The 14,516-nt window shown below is 38.8% G+C and overlaps 1 protein-coding gene across 1 annotated transcript in view; it reads left to right on the top strand.

Moving 5' to 3' along the window:
- LOC107721452 (GRB2-associated and regulator of MAPK protein 2-like) overlaps positions 1-13,305 on the top strand; it is a 25,247-nt gene extending 11,942 nt beyond the window's left edge. The window contains exons 3-6 of the mRNA XM_016529470.1: positions 5,053-5,183; positions 7,522-8,634; positions 11,357-11,517; positions 11,821-13,305. Coding sequence (XP_016384956.1) covers positions 5,053-5,183; positions 7,522-8,634; positions 11,357-11,517; positions 11,821-12,559 — 2,144 coding nt within the window. The 3' untranslated portion in view covers positions 12,560-13,305. The remainder of the gene's footprint in view (positions 1-5,052; positions 5,184-7,521; positions 8,635-11,356; positions 11,518-11,820) is intronic.
- Positions 13,306-14,516: the final 1,211 nt, after the last annotated feature.

Genomic DNA, 14,516 nt, shown 5'->3' with positions numbered 1-14,516 from the left:
TGTGTATTATATGTTTATAATTGTTTTAAATACCGCTTACTCATTTATGAGAAGGAACCAAGTAGAGGACACATACGCAGTTACTTTTTGGTTGATATAATCCTTAGGTGTGTAAATGTATAATTGCCTTTTCATTATTTTTTCAGTTTTATTTAAATTTGTAGTTAAAATAACTGTAAAAATAAATGTATTTTGAAGTTTAGAGTAGTTTGTATTAGAGAAATTTGTATTTTAAAGTTTAGAATTAGACAGCCTTTTCACACAGGCTTATGCTGGTAACTCATCAGTGAACTTTCCTCGTCAATATAGGCTATATTGTTTCACACTTTTCTCATTCTATATTTCTGACTTTTCAAAAACGCGCCTCCTACTGGCAGAGAATGAATGTTCATTTTCAATAATCCTCGGGTTTATTTAAATGCAGAACATCTTTACGAGCACATCAAACATGAGACTTTTCAGATGTGTGCTCCACTTCACCTCAGCACCAGGCGCGGTACAGGTGACGGAAACGGTACAGGTGACGAGGAGCTTCAGTAGAACATCAGTGAACTGCGGTCAGATGAGATGTTGTCAGGCCTGTTCTGTCAGCCTTTATACTGTGCTCATAGCGCGCACTCTTCAATTGCACGCACAAATACGGCGGCGCACACTGTAGCATGTATCATTTCATATTAAAGCGCGAATTAAACTATACAAGCATGCGTTAGATCCGCATCACGTTATGCAGCGGCAGCTCTTAAAGTAATAGTAGCCAAGTAACTTAATAACCCAGCTGCTGTGATGTCTGTTAATCAAAGAACAAAAGAAAAAAAGAGGAAATCAATAACTTATGTAGCTTTAAGGATTCATCAATATTTAATTTAGAATTTGACACAACTATGGGGAACCATTGAGCAGCAGCAAGCATCACAACAAAAAAGGAACCTCAAGGTTGATCTAGGAAAATGTGTGCAAATGTATAGGGCCCCATTCCTATATTTTGCCTGGGGCCCCCAATTCACTAAATCCGCCCCTGCTGCTGCCTCTGTCTCTTTTTTCTTGACAAGAATCGGGTTTATTTAAATGCAGAACATCTTTACGAGCACATCAAACAAGAGACTTTTCAGATGTGTGCTCCACTTCACCTCAGCACCAGGCGCGGTACAGGTGACGGAAACGGTACAGGTGACGAGGAGCTTCAGTAGAACATCAGTGAACTGCGGTCAGATGAGATGTTGTCAGGCCTGTTCTGTCAGCCTTTATACTGTGCTCATAGCGCGCACTCTTCAATTGCACGCACAAATACGGCGGCGCACACTGTAGCATGTATCATTTCATATTAAAGCGCGAATTAAACTAATAACCAGCTGCTGTGATGTCTGTTAATCAAAGAACAAAAGAAAAAAAGAGGAAATCAATAACTTATGTAGCTTTAAGGATTCATCAATATTTAATTTAGAATTTAGTGCTTGATAACGTTTTTCAATTTCTGTATATTTCCTACTTGCTAAAGGGCACAGGTAAATATGACATTTATTATAATGGGTTTATGTGAAGATTGTTTTAAGTTTATTTAAATTAGAAGTTGTAATTTTTTTAAATGTTAAAATGTATATCTCTCAATTATACTGTAATGTTGAATGGCTATAGTAAATGGTTAAATATTAGGGAAAAAACATAGAGACATCAGTACAATTGGTATCAGTGATACTTGCCTTCAGTCAAGATGAGTGGACCAAAGTTCCTCCACAGCGCTGTAACAGACTCATTGCAAGTTATCGCAAATGCTTGATTGCAGTTGTTGCTGCTAAGGGTGGCCGAACCAGTTATTAGGTTTAGGGGGCAAACACTTTTTCACACAGGGCCATGTAGTTTTGGGTTTTGTTTTCCCTTAATAATAAAAACCTTCATTTAAAAACTGTTTGTTGTGTTTACTTGTGTTATCTTTGACTAATATTTAAATTTGTTTGATGATCTGAAACATTAAAGTTTGACAAACATGCAAAAAAATAAGAAATCAGGAAGGGGGCCAACACTTTTTCACACCACTGTATATATATATATATTAATATGAAAAATCTAATATATATATCAGATTATTTAATACACTTTATTTTAAGGTGTTCTTCTTGTTACAGTGTAATTATACATTATTTAAGCCAGTGGTCTCCAACTCAATTCCAGGAGGGCCACAGCTCTGCAGAGTTTAGCTCCAACCAGCTCCAAATACCCCTGCTTGGAAGTTTCTAGTAATCCTGAAGACCTTGATTAGCTTGATCAGGTGTGTTTGATTAGGGTTGGAGCTAAACTGTGCAGAGCTGTGGCCCTCCAGGAATTGAGTTTTAGACCAATGATTTAAGTACTGAGTCGCATTAAAGGTGCAGTAGGAGATCTTGGAAAATGCTAACTTTAGCCTGATAGCACTGAAAGCAACATCCCACCCTCCCTGCAATCGCCGTCCAAAGCCACGCCCCCTGAATGCATATACGCTCACAGACCGGATCATATACACAGTTCATGCACGTAGCTCACTTCTAACGAGCTGGTTATCTGAATCGGGTGTGTTAACTAAGCGAAACATGCAAAATATGCAAAGCGGGGAGGTGGGGGTTGGGTTGGTTTGGGGAGGACTGGAATTGGGAACCGCTAGGGCTACATCATGTGTCATTCACCGGTGAGAAAAACTTTAAAAGTGCTACAATACCAGGAAGGAAGATCGGGTTGTTGATGTTTGTCTGCCATTCTAGCTCTGTCTGCACAGCGTGCGTGAACGCGCTGATGACGTATCCTGTCTGCGCGAACAGGGTGCGCAGAGGTATGCAAATACATACGTTGACAGGCAGGTAGGAAAGCCAATTAAAACGCTCGGACCGAGCGTTTTGATTGGACGAACATTTCATGGTCCTACGCCTTCCACAGAATATATAAATACAGACAAATACATTTAGACCACTTAACTTAATGATTGCTATCGGGATGTGAAAAGACTTTCAACCAGCATAACAAAAAATTATTCTGAACACAATCACCTATTGCACCTTTTACTACCTGTACTTTCTATATGGTTAGGATTAGGGTTTGGCTTAGGGTTACTTGCATGTAATTATGCGTAATTTATTGTTATTATAATAGTAAGTACATGTAATGTGTAACAAGGACATCTTAAAATAAAGTGTTACCATGAATTTTAATCAATCTGATTATTTTGATTAGAACACACAACTTCTTATGAATGGCTGTCAATAGAGAACGATGCTTTTAGCTCAAAGAATGGTGTCATTCGGTTTGTGCTTTCATTCATAAAGTCCGACTCATCATTACCTCATCCTGACGTCATTCCCATGGGAGGCGTGGAGGAGCCCGTTTTTCTGAGCTTCCGGAATCGCAGACATTACTGCGCTGGACTTCCTCTCATGGGACGGCCGTTACCTAATATACCCACCACCCGCACCATTAGGTCAGGTGACCAATGAGATCATCTGCTGGGGTTTCCGGAGGCAGTAAGATGCTGAGAGGGATGGATGAGGTCATTTGTGTCTCCGCGGCCGGGTCTAACGTCTCACAGATAGACAGATAGAGTGCTAATAAGGAAGATGGAATTACAGAAGAATGATTTTTAGGCAGCTGAGAGATGCAGAAGATGAGACCATGTTGATATTTTAGATTTGCTCGGGAAGAAGGTTGTTATTGATGTCTCTTAAAATAGAAGATCTGCATAATACAAACACATTATATTTGTGTGTGTGTTTCTGACTGAGCTAGGGTTCTCGGAATAATAAACTTTAATTTTCTCCATAGAGAAATTCATTTTTTATGATAACCTATAACAATAATAAACATATTGTGTTTACACTCTGGAAAAATGGAGCAGAAATACTTTGAGAACCAAAGCATCTGAAAGAGTTGCTGATCACCGATCAGTTTTGTGCTCTATGCAAAAACAACATTTGTGCATGTGTGTTTCTGTCTTTCTAAAACACTAAAAGTTCTTGATTCGCTTGTAAAAATACTGTGTTTTAGGTGTTGGCTTAGGATTAGACTAATACTGTAGGTTTAGAATTGTTTGACCAATCAGAACTCACTACTATGAGGCTAGACTGATGTGAGTGGTTGCCAGGGTGTTACTAAGGTGTTCCTATTCAGTTGCTATGGTGTTGCTATGCAGGTACTAGAGTGTTTTGAGTAGTTTGTTTGGGTGTTGCCATACAGTTGCAATGGTGTTGCTATGCAGTTAGTAGAGTGTTTTGAGTATTTTATTTGTGTTGCTATGCAGTTGCCAATGTGTTTTGATTGTGTTTATTGAGTTGCTGTGTGGTCTCTAGGGTGTTGCTAGATACTCAGGTCAAAATATATCATAACATAAGGCAATAATATGATTTTTTTCTCTTAATTTTGAGTTTTTTTCATAGTCTGTCAGGTGGAAATAAGTCAGTATGATCACTTAATACAGTAAAAGCACACCTCTTTCACACATTTTAGGAGTCATTCATGTTCGTAGCACAAACGCTGTAGTTTAATACACAGGAAGTCTATGGAAAATCTCTGTTTAGATTGTTTGGTAAATGTGTGTCATATGTGTGCCAATGAAATGTGATTGATGTGTTTAAATTCATGCTTGCTGTGATTGGCTGAAGATACTTCAACTGATATTTACAATGAAGAGAATTTGTACGATTGCACCAACAAAAATGAAACTCCAGAAGAGAAATAAACCCGTTCAGCTCTGAGAGTCGTATATAACTGCAGAAAGAAAGAAAGAAAAGCTGTTGCCAGGAGACAGAAAGACAAAAGAGAGATACGCTCTCTCACGCTTTATCTGTGTGTGAAAATGACCTATAAGATCACACACTTACGCTTAAATGAGGACATACCATAGAGTTCTGCTGGTTTTTATACAAGGCTAATTATAATCTCTACAGACTAAACTTTAAACCCTAAAAAAAAAAACATTTTGCATTTTTAAATACCTTTCAGGGTGTCACTAATGGGCACTTTTAGCTCATTTCTGGGGAAATTTTGCAGAACACTTTCTTTGTTTCTTTCTTTCACTCTGTTTTCCTCTGTCCTCAGGGAAGTTTAAGTTATTGGATCAGGATCGGGATGTTCGTGAGCCGGTTCAGTACTTTGGAAGCGTGGAGGAAATCGCAGGAAACTTTCCTGATCGCGTGTTCGTCATGGAGCCCATCACATTTAGCGTTAAGGTAACAACAGCATCAAAACTTCTCACGTGAATCTACCAGTAGTGTTATCTAAAACTAACTAAAACTATTAAAAAACATGTTAACTGAAATAAACATGAACTGAAATTAAACAAAATACTGTATAAAAACAAACTTACTTCAGTTAGTTGCCAAGTCGATATTTCTCATTTTCGCTTAGTTGAAGTAATAAAATTGCAAAAACTAAAACTGAAATAGACATTAAAAAAGTATTACGAACTGCAAACTAAAACTTGTGTTAAAATAAAAACAGAAAAATAAAAACTAATTCAAAATATGAATAAAGTATTACAATTTTAATATGACTAGCTTTACAAGGGTGTAGTACAATCTCCAACAAAGAGTAATTTATTATGACAAAATACTTTGTCACACTGTATTATGCACACTTTTTCATTTTTCATTGTAAAATCTAATTCATTGCATAATTCAGATTGTTTCAACAGTTTCACGCAAATGAATCAGTTCAAAAGAAATGATTTACTGATTCAATTAAAACCCCTAAATGAGGTAGGATTAGAGTGTAAGTGATAAATTACTCTGGTAGTTACATATTTAACTTATTATTGTCCCCTTAACTGACCCTTCGCAAAGACATGCCTTCCTTAGTTACTGTTGCTATGTCTGACAAGCCATGGTGCACTCACCATAGTGAAAAATACATGGCGGAGCAAAGAGGAAACTGATAACATGTCGACAGACAAGACAGAGCAGGTTACTTTTGGTATTAAACAAAGTCTCAGATTTCAAATTTATTCCTTTTTTTTAAGAAATTCAAACAATTCAGTTCAAGGGGCACATCTATTCATATTTACTTAAAGTGTTTTGTCATTAATCACTTACCCCCATGTCATTCCAAACCCGATGAAAACCGGGAGGCTTGTGACTGTCCCATTGACTGCCAAGTAAATAACACTGTAATGGCCCAGAAAAGTATGAAAGACATCGTCAAAATAGTCCATCTGCCATCAGTGGCTCAATCTGAATTTTATGAAGTTACGAGAATACTTTTTGTATGCAAAGAAAATAAAAATCACGCCTTTATTCAACAATTCGTCTCCTCCGTAGCGCCATTTTGGAGAGTATCCACTGAACGCAAACTGCGTATACTGTTCTGTGTCAGCCGCACCACACAGATATGTTTTCTACGTTTATTTACGCTTTGATTTGAACAAAAACAGCGTATCTGTGTGGTGCGCCAGGGATCCTCAATGCGGTTTGCGTTCAGTGGATACTCTCCAAAATGGCGCTATGGAGGAGACGAATTGTTGAATAAAGTCTTTTATTTATTTTCTTTGCATACAAAAAGTATTCTCGTCACTTCATAAAATTCAGATTGAGCCACTGATGGCGGATGGACTATTTTGATGATGTCTTTCATACTTTTCTGGACCTTGACAGTGTTATTTACTTGGCAGTCAATGGGACGGTCACAAGCCTCCCGGTTTTCATCCAAAATATCTTAAATTGTGTTCCGAAGACGAACGAAGCTTTTATGGGTTTGGAACGACATGGGGGTAAGTGATTAATGACAACATTTTCATTTTGGGGTGGAGTAACCCTTTAAAGCCACAAAATAAACATGAATGATCATTAGGTATATTGTTTCAACTGCGGAAGGACGTCAATACACACCATTTTTCAAGTTCAATTCCACCGAAGTTAATCTACTCTCCTGTCTGGTTTGTTTGTTGGACAAAAATGGCGTTATGATTGGTCAGATCGCCTGTCAATCAAACTCCCTGGCAATCCTTGGCAATTCAATTGGTAATTTAATAGGCAATTCAATTTAGTTAGCAGAAATTTAATAATTGATTCCAGTGTAAAGGCTGTTCACACCAAAGACAATAACTGTAATGATATATATGCGAATAATAATATGAGAATAGCCGCACCACAACTAAAATGATAACGGCACAGATGAACGTATTGTTGTAATCACTTTCAGAATGATTTTTTCCCAGCTGATGAATGATAAAAACATGAACAGCCAATCAAAATCCATCCTGCTTTAACAAGCTTGAGCATTTATAGCGGTAGTTGACAAAGCTGCAGCGTGCACTTATAATAATCAGAATGTTATCATCTGTTGGTGTGGACGCTAATATAGTTATCGTTATAGTTATCTTTATAGTTATCGTTCTTGGTGTGAACGGACCTTGACTAACTAATTTTAGGTGTGAATATAGTTTAACTGCTGTAAATTATGAGTAGATTGTAGATTGTGTAAGAAGGCTTGGCCTGGTCTGTAACCTTATGACATCAGTAATGTGTTTTTCGTTAAATGCTAAAACATCTGTGTCTCTCCTTCTCGCTGTAGGTGGTTTCTGGGGAGTTTACAGAGGACAGTGAGTTGTATAATTTCTCTCTGCAGGCGGGAGATGAATTAACCCTCATGGGCCAGGCAGAACTGCTCTGCGTCCAATCGACTCGTGAGAAATCCCGCCTGACTGCGCTGCTACGGCGACTGGGCAAAGCAGGCGGAGCTCTGGGACGTCCCACCCGCACGAAGATGCCTTGTTTGATATGCATGAACCATCGGACCAATGAGAGCGTCAGTCTGCCGTTCCAGTGCCGCGGGCAGTTCTGCACGCGTTCGCCGCAGGAGCTGCAGATGCAGGGAGGTGAACACACCGTGCGCAGCATCATCGAGCGCGTGCGTTTGCCCGTGAACGTGTCCGTGCCTTCGCGACCTCCTCGCAACCCGTACGACCTGCACGCGATCCGCGAGGGCCATCGATATAAACTCCTCAGCATCATCAGCAAAACTGTCGTTCTCTGCTGCATACTTCGCAAAAAGGAAGTCACGCCGTCTCACTTCCTGTTATTAACGGACATGCCGCGCTTCACTCTGCCGGAGGGTTTATTGCACGCAGACGCTTCCTACCAGCAGGTGGTGCTACAGTGCGCTCTGCGTTGCCAGGAAAGCTTCGATCCAGACAATTACTCGCGCGCTGTTCGTGAGGTAAAAACGGATTTCTCAGAGGAGTGTCTTAGTCCGCGGCGGATTCAGGTGTGCGTTCAGGGCTACGGGCATGACGAGCTCGGGACGTCCCTGCAGAGACTGTCTCTGTGCGTGTACGGAGGCGGAGCCGTCACACACACTATCTCACACGGCTGCAGAGACTCGCTGGTCGACTCACACACGCTGCCCTCTAGTGACGGAGAGGAGCGAGAATACGTCACGCCCGATTGGTCGACAGAGACGCAGGAAATTCCGTATGAGGAGCTCTGGACCAATCAGAGTCCTGGAAGTTTCGGGGTGACGTCTGAGAGCGCAGTGAAGGCGGAGCATAACCTCATATCCTTCCACTCCACTACCACGTCATTGGATGGAACGGTGGGCTCCACCCACGTCGCCATGGTGCAGATGGAAGCAGGAAGAGTGTCGAGAGTATCGACTCCACCTCCTGTCCCACCCAAATCTGAAGCTGTAAGCAGCCATTTTACACAGATTGTCCATTAAAATGTAAAGTTTTTGCCTCATATTGGTTTTTTTATTCAACGTAAAAAAAAAAAATTTAAAACATACCCAGGCCAAATTTTACCCGCAACATTTATTATATTGTATTTTGCATGAAGAAAGTGAATCCTGTTTTTAGGTCTATTACTTTTTGTGTATTATGATATTATTTTCATGACAATAAGCATGTTTCCCCCCAAAATTCTTGTTATTTTTATGTTTGAATTATTATTTTACATTTCTCGTTATTTTCAGTGGTGATTCTCAATAACTAAACAGCAATTAAATAATAACAATAATTAAATAAAAATAATAATTGCTGTGTTGGGCTGGTCGAGATAAACAATATCAATAATCAATATTTGTGTCAGACTTTTGGAGGAAAAGAAAATGTCAAATGGTTTACTTCAACACATTAAACTGCAGTAGAAAAAAACATATATATAAATTAGGGCTGTGCGATTAAACGAAATCGAATCGAAATCGCGATTTGAGCAATTTAAGCTTCGAAATGACAGACAACGAACAAAAAAGGTAATTCCAAGAGCTGCGTCACAGCTCATATCAAGAGCTCCTGTATCTGTTCTGTTTTCAGTACTGGAGAATAAAAGATACATTCTTAGATGTTTTTGTTAGTACGTGAACGTTATCTTACACATTTTATCTCCCCAACAGATTATTTTGAAATAAGTTTATGATGCATGTTCGCTATTCCCAATTCCAAGTCTCCACGAGCGCATCTGGCAGTATGGATGAGGCTTGACGCACGCGCTCAACCTGTGTCGACTCGCGCCTGCCTCCACGTTTAAAACGAATGTAAATTCAGTCTAACTATATATATATATATATATATAAAATTTGTTTCTTACTGTTGATTTGGGGGTGAAATATTCTGGACGTGTTCTTGACCAGTTTCGTGAGATTCACTCTTTTAGACAGTTTTCTAGCATTATTGGGCTTTTGACCCTGAGCTCAGCTGTGCTGTAGTTCAATGAACCTCTTTATTCTGATGAGATTCACTTGTCTTCCTCAGTTCTTTTGCCACGGTCCCACACGCAAACACACACACATTCATATGTGCTTCATGGCCCATACAGTATCACGCAGCCCTGCTGCCCTAGACTAAAGACTAAATTATTGATACTGTTGCTTTTAAAGGCTGAATAATGAGCATACGTTTACTGGAACAGAGCATACACACAGCACACACACTCACAGAAACATAATCACACATCATCTCAGCCAGTGTCTTTTCAGGTGTTTTCAGTCATTCATTGTGTGCTTAATAATGTACACTGCAAAAACACAGTGACAGTGTTTCAGACATTACAGGTATAAGGTACAAGTGTATCGTTAACTGATATAATATTAATATGAGGAGATACCTGAATGTTTTATACTAACAATACAGGTGGTAAAACAGTTTTTAGTGTAGCAACCTTTTCTGTTAAAATTACTGACATGTTTTACAGTGTAAAACACACAGCATACAAACAGAGAAACAACATCTCGTCTCATCAGGATGTAGAGCTGGAATTAAAGTCTTTTTGACACTGTTGACTGGAATTACAGCCTTTCTCTTTTACGCTCTTCTCTCGCTCCCACACACAGAGGATTTAGGCCTGGCCTGTAATTTAGCTTCCCAAACACACACACACACACACACACACAGTCCCTGGTGTATTTGTGGAGGAAGTGAACTGTATCCCAGAGTTGTTCCTCCCAGAAGAGGATATTTAGACAGCGATAACTGATATTAAAGGAGTTTATTATCGTGATGATCATTGAGACAGTATTTCCATATTAACCATAATTAGGAAATAACCACTCGTAAATACTGGTTTACTGCAGAATATGTCTGAAACTCTATTTAAAGATTCATAAAAAGAGTTTCAGTTTCAGTTGGTGATTTCTTTAGATCTTTTTTTTTAGATCTTCTTTAGATATTGTTCTGTATACTGTTTAGAGTTATTAAAAAAGCACATATATTGATCTCTGAATAAAGGTTTTGGGGGTATTAGATTTAAATAAACATTTAAATATTAAAATATAGTTAAAATGATTACATTTATTAACACAATTTCCATAAAACTGACAATTTACTGACTTATAACTACATTTTTTTTGTCTCTTCGGTGATTTACACATCTGCCACAATAACGGATTTTAATTATCTTCACATCTTTTGTTATATGCCATTATTTGTGATTAATTTGATTAATTAATCAGCAGCATACCATGTAATTATTTCAACTGATAGCCCAAGATAAATGGATACTTGATATTAGATCTGTTTTATTAATCTTAATGGGAATTTTATAGTATTGTATTCTGTTAATTTAAGATTTTAGCCTCCGCTTAAACTTTTTGGACTCAAACTACCAGTTTCTGTATTTAGTTTTCAATATTTAGTGCTTAATGATTGTTCTGTATTAAGTACATTTCCATTTATTCCATATTTTGTCTTTAATATTCATCGTTCAATATTCTGTATTAATTATTCGATTTTCTGTGTTCAGAATTAATGACACGAGAAAATGGTGTTTAACATTCTCCTGGACAGAAAGTGACATTTACTAAAAAAACAGGTCTTGAGTTGTGAGGGAGACGATAGCAAGACTTACATTTCACTTACATTGTAACCTAGTAACTGTTCTTTCTTGTTTTTTTTGCATTTCTTCTCTCTGTCTAGGTGAAAGAGGAGTGTCGTTTCTTAAACGCTCCACCTGTTCCGCCCCGCTGTGCTAAAGGCCCCGCCCCCAGCCCTCCAGCCCCCACCCGCTTTCCTAAAACTCCGCCCACACAAACACACAACCCAAACCTCTCATTTTATTCCTCTGGACTGCAAGAAAGGTAAAAAATTATTGGAGGGATTTAAATAGAGCCGTTTTAAGTACTTGTCGGTTGGAAATAAGTAGGAATGGGAATCAAGAGTAAGTTAATTAATCAAAAAAGCAAATGCGAGATAAAAACCACAGCTCAACATGACCTTCTTCGACACGCTAGACACTCGTATTCGCTTTTTTAATGTACATTTTTACCTTTCAAGCATGCTTTTTTTGTAACTTTTCGGCTGTTTGGATTATTGTGGCTGTATCTTTTTTCTTTAGTTATTGGCGATTTCTTCATTATAACACAACTCTCTCTTTCCATCAGTTCTGCTCCTCGTAGTGGCAGCAACTCTCCATCACCAGACTCTTATTCTCTGTATTGTTACCCCTGCACCTGGGCCGACTGTGTGACCTCTGACCCCAGCGTGAGCCCTGATCCCGCCCAGCCCGCGCAGGCCTGTTGGTCCCACCCACGAGGAGGCGGGGCCTACACCTCCAACATCCTCAATACACCTCTGCTCAGTACAGACTCCGCCCAAAAGAACTACTCCACCTGCCCTAGACCGCGGCCAGTAGCACAAAACCGCTTCGCACCGTTTGGCGCCCTAAACCCCTTTGCCAATCCGGGACACGCCCACGCCTCCTCCGATTGGCTCACCACTGGTAGGAACTCTCCCACTCTGATACCCGACCTCATTAGCTCCACCCCCAAGGAGCCTCAAGCCAATCAGGGAGGTTCAGAAGGCGGCCCTGAGACTCCGCCCAGACCAGTCAAGAGTTTAGAGGAGGACACGGTCGCCGTGGCGAAGGGGGCAGAGGGCGGGGCCGGGTCATCTTGGCGACCCCCAGCAGAGCTGTGCTGGCTCTCTGTGGAGGAGGTTTCGTCCAGTCTGCGGTTCATCGGCCTTTCGGACAACGTGATTGGTCTGTTCAGCCGAGAGAGGATTGACGGCTCTATTTTCACTCAGTTGACGGAGGAAATCTTGTCGGAGGACTTTAAACTCACCAAACTACAGGTCAAAAAAATCATGCAGTTCATCAAGGGATGGAGACCCAAGATATGAGGGCAGCATCCTTGTGAATTGAAGGAATGTTTTTGTTTGAGAGACACAAGAGTACTCCAGTCACAATGAGTGATTCTGCTTGGACTTTTTCAGATGTTTTATAAGTGTGTGTGTGTGTGTGTGTGTGTGTGTGTGTGTCTGAAATACACCTCTCTAATCGAAGGACCGACAGATCGTGACTAATATATTATGGAGCACTATTTGATGTTTTTGTTATGAATATTTTTACTTCTGGGGTGGGATGGTTTTGTGTGCCTGCAGTAGACAGTCAGAACTTATGGTGTGGCTGTTCGGTTTACTGACTGTGTTTTGACCTCTTTTGTCTGTTTTCTGGTAACCTGACATGTTTGTCAGTTGGACTTGGGACTTGGATGAATCTCATGAAATGGGTCATATTTCACCACAAAATCAAAAACTAAAAATGAACGAATGAATGAATGAATCATCAAATTTAGCTTAAAGAAAATTCTAATTTTAAAGTAATTGAGACCAGTAATTACATTAAGATCATCATTATTATTATTATTTTGGATTGTGTCATTATTTTCTTGATATTTAAGCACATTTAAGCCCTAAACATAGTTAATGTTTGAATGTAATACTTATTCTCATTACTGTAATGTATTTTCTCTTAAAACAGGATCTAAAGAGGATTATTGAGAATAATCAGAATAAACAAAAACAAAAAATCTCGGGTAAAAGTAAAACTTCTTAAAACATTGTTTCAAGAATTTGGCAAAATGTTCATGAAAAAATCCTGAGGGAAAAATATAAATAAATATATTTTCCATGACATGTTGGATGAGATTCACTCACGTAGACCACAATTTTCTTCTTTCCTGCTGCTCTCATATGGAGCTCATGTCACAGGAAGTGAGACTTTTTAGGGACTTAAAAAAAAGGGTTTAGTTTGTGATGTACACGCTAATAGGAGCAGCAAGAGTTTACAGTCTAAAGAACACGCTGTAATTAGGTGACAGTAATTAAGCGTTTACTAACTACTACAGCCCACGCTGATGGAGGATGTGTGTGAGGTGAGTCAGAGCTGCTGAAATGAGGTTTTAGCCTTATCTCACTGTTTAAAAAAATATTTTATCAGCATTTCGGGAACGTTTCTGGAATGCTTATTTAACAGCTTCCCCCTCTGTAGGTGCATTTGTACTTTGAATAATATTTAACAATGGTAGTGTGTTTCATTTGTACTGTAATTTCACCATGTATGATTTAATCCTAATGGATCAACTACAGAAAAGAATAAATCAATAGTGCTCAACTGAACGAAGTGTTTTTTTGTTGTTTTTTTAGGTAGGCCTAATTAATTTCTGGAATACTAGATTTTGCTTATTGCATACTCCTCCATTTAAAAATATTTGTTAGTTATTGTTTGGGACTATTTTTGTTGGCGAAACATAAAAAAAAAGAATATTGTGTCTAAAATTTAGGTCACTTAAAATTAACTTCATATTGTTGAACTGTTGTATAAAATCAATATCAAATTTGCAGTCTTGCTGATATTTGGAAGAACAGCACTCTTGACCATATAAGATTGATTAAATATATATTTTAAATAGAAAAAAAAATTTTTTTGTGGATATTTATATTCATTTTAGTAGCATTTTTGCCCTAAGCGCCCATTATGTTCAACCATTGGCTAACCATAATTGTTTATCCCAGTCGAACAGTCAGGATAAAAAAAGCTAACAAAGATAAAATATAAATATTTTGACTAATATGCCCACATAATTATATCCATACCTTAGTGAGCGGTGTGCATTTGTTTTGTCGGTGCGGAGAGAAAACGGTTGTAGTGATGTCAGAAACAATTGAAGTTCTTCTTCCATTTGAAGTTTAAAATTTTGAACGGTACTTGTTCTTGCTAACGCATATTGGCGGGCTTGACGAATAGCCGTGAATTTGTTTGAATACTGTTCTAAACAGAATTACGGAGGCCCTAAAG

This window comes from Sinocyclocheilus rhinocerous, unplaced genomic scaffold (assembly GCF_001515625.1).
Source record: "Sinocyclocheilus rhinocerous isolate Xijiao unplaced genomic scaffold, SAMN03320098_v1.1 scaffold454, whole genome shotgun sequence".
NCBI classification, from domain to species: Eukaryota; Metazoa; Chordata; class Actinopteri; order Cypriniformes; family Cyprinidae; genus Sinocyclocheilus; species Sinocyclocheilus rhinocerous.
This window is presented reverse-complemented; position numbering and strand designations above follow the sequence as displayed.